The 2,879-nt window shown below is 40.5% G+C and overlaps 1 protein-coding gene across 1 annotated transcript; it reads right to left on the bottom strand.

Moving 5' to 3' along the window:
- Window positions 1-982: 982 nt before the first annotated feature.
- LOC104963538 (citron Rho-interacting kinase-like) lies at window positions 983-2,102 on the bottom strand (the record flags this gene model as incomplete). Its single annotated transcript, XM_010792138.1, has 2 exons — window positions 1,973-2,102; window positions 983-1,232 (listed from the first exon to the last, which is right to left on the bottom strand). Coding segments are annotated over exons 1-2 (331 nt in total), but the record flags the coding sequence as incomplete, so codon positions are not given.
- Window positions 2,103-2,879: the final 777 nt, after the last annotated feature.

Here is a 2,879-nt window from a genome sequence, read left to right as displayed (position 1 = left end):
TCAAGTTTGATAGTCCTATACCCCCCACCCTAACCTTCCCTTATATTGTAAAGTGATGTTGAATCCTTGAAAAGCCCTATACAAATATAATGTATTATTATTATTATTATTATTACTGACAGGTATCAGATCCTGCTGTGTAAAATAATCTTCCTGAGAGGTGTCACTTGTGATGTCGTCTACAGTGAATGTATTCCTGACAGCAACAGGTGGTAAGAATCAAAGGTTCCTTTAGGAAATGCATGCGGGTCATTTTTGACCCACTTATGGAAGCTTGGGGTAGAAATACAAAAACTACAATTTCTTAAAATGTAAATTTAAGATGTGAATGGTTTGATATCCAACACGTTTTCTAGGTGTTCGTCAGTCATAAGCACAGGGGGAAAACTATTTGGATCAGATCTAGAAAATGGATACCCATAGTTTTTCTTTCTTTACCCCACTCGCCTTCAGGGCTTCCGTAGTTATCTACGTGGTGTGTGGCGCAGTGGGTTGTGCGTTGATGTTGGGATCAGGGGGTCACAGGTTCAAACCCCACTGCAGTCAGCATGTCGTTGTGTCCCTGAGACACTTCACCCCAAAGTGCTCCTGTGGGGATTGTCCACAGTATTGAGTATGTAAGTCACTTTGGATAAAAGTGTCTAACAAGTGTCATGTAATGCAATCTATATTTCAAAGGCGAGTAACTCACCCTCACAGAGTGACGGACGGAACGTTTTTTTGTCTTTACTTGTGTTTTATATAGTTTTTCATCGTGTATGAGAGTTTTTCAGTCTGTGGCTAATATACAGTAAGTATGGTTTCATTGTCTTGTGTTTTAAAATAATTGTTTGGTCCTATCGGTTTTGTCTAAATGTATTTATGCTGCTTTTTATATATGTATTGCTGTGCAGCACTTTGGTGGACTCTGCTGTTTTTAAATGTGCTGTATGCATAAAGTTGGATTGGATGAGTTTCCTATAGGTCAAAGAGAGTGACTCACCCTCCTCTCTCAGAGACCGCAGCTCTCCTCTCATCTTCTGCAGCGCCTCCTCCAGCTCCGTGCTGCGACCCCTCTCTTTGTCCAGAGCCAGCTTGATGTCGCTGTACTGCAGAGGCACCGGCTGGATGGAGGGCAGCGGGGACACCGGACCCTGACCCTGACCCTGACTCTGATTCTGACTCTGACTCTGATTCTGAGCCTGAGCAGCCATGGCAGCCAGAAGGTCTTCCCGACGACGGCCAAACAGACCCTGAGAGGAACAGGAACAATATGTATTCACATGTTTTGAATGATTAATATGCAGCTTCATTTCCACATGAGTTCTGAGTTCAGTTTCTATGTGGGGATGATCTACAACTATCTCTGAACGGCATATGTCCTGAATTTAAACTTTATGATAAATTCATTTTCAAACTTAAATTACTTGAATTTTCCCTTCTATTTTGGGAAGTCATTTGCACTAATATTTATTTCATTTTTTCATTGAATCGTTTATTTGAAGAGGGAGAATGCACATTGATGAACATTTGTAACAATTAATGCTTCAAAATGTAAATATGCTGGATTTTAGCTTTATATATAAATATGGCTTTTATTGTATTTATTTGTTTCATTATTAATATTACTTATTTTACATTTTTAAGCTCTCATCCTTTTATCATTTCATATGCCATATTAAAAAATAAATACAAAATAATAATTAACAAGCCACTGTTAAATATATATTTACTAATCAAAAAGATGTCAAAATGCAAACTCTGAAAACTCTACAAAGCAATGGCATAGTTGGACAAATCTTGCTGCAATGATTTATTTACAAATTGCAAAACTTAAAAAGATTTAAAGTTAGAGAAAATATTGAACAAAAAAACGAAATAATCCGTTTTTTTTAAATGCAAAAAAACTGGAACAAAACAATCTCGATGACGGCACAGCTGTTGTAACATCTGTCGCTTCCTAAAATAAATAAATAAAAAACATGGTGCTGACCTTCTTCTTCTTGGAGCCCCCGTGCGCCTGGGCCTGCAGGAAGTCGATGAGCTTGGTCTGCTGCGTGATGGTTCCCTCCATCTTCACCTTCTCATGGGAGTACACCGCCTGCAGGTGGAGCTAAGTGAACATCACTACTGCCATGAATGTCTCCTCCAGGACTTCACTTCACACACAGAGGGAGGGGGGGTACAGCAGGGTGCTGGGGGGTAAGACAAAGTGTGGGGGAGGGGGTGTCTGTATGTCTGTTATTATTAAAACAAAGTGACAGACGGAAACACGACTGCAAGAGACAGGAAGTCCTGCATGACCTCAAAATGACAGTTAGTGGGTCGTGTGCTGTGTTGAAATACTGTTAACAACTTATTTCACCTTCACGTACAAGGTGTTGGAGCGCTAGCCAATAGAATGTTCCATAGTGATGTCACTATGTTCCTGAAGTAAACGAAGAGTGTTTGTTATGAAAACCGATCTTCTCTTCCCGTTTCTAAAGTGACATCATCTGCGATTTTCTTGAAATATTTTTAACTCCAAGCGCATCGAGCGGCCACACAAACACGTGTTCTCTGTACTCATTTCAATCAATTTAGAGGGGGTGTGTATGGGAGAGAAACCCCCTCTGCAGGAAACACAGGGATGTTAGCCTTTGCAGACCATTTACATGCATTAAAGCCGATAGAACTTTCTACAGGGAAGGGAAGCCCCCAACAAGCATAATAGAGACTCTCAGATAATGGCTGTTTTAAGTGAGGGCAATTTGCATGCTGGGATGAGAGGCTTTTTACAAACTTGAGATGATATCAGACCTTGATTTTTTTGGGGTTTTGGGCGGCCATTATCGATGCATGTGTGGTTACAGGAGGGAACCTGAATGAAACACATTTAAACAAGGGGATACCGTGGCTGT

The sequence above is a fragment of the Notothenia coriiceps genome, unplaced genomic scaffold (genome assembly GCF_000735185.1).
Source record: "Notothenia coriiceps isolate Sejong01 unplaced genomic scaffold, NC01 NC01_scaffold00036344, whole genome shotgun sequence".
Taxonomy (NCBI): domain Eukaryota; kingdom Metazoa; phylum Chordata; class Actinopteri; order Perciformes; family Nototheniidae; genus Notothenia; species Notothenia coriiceps.
Note: the sequence above shows the minus strand (reverse complement) of the source record. Positions and strands in the feature narration are given on the sequence as shown.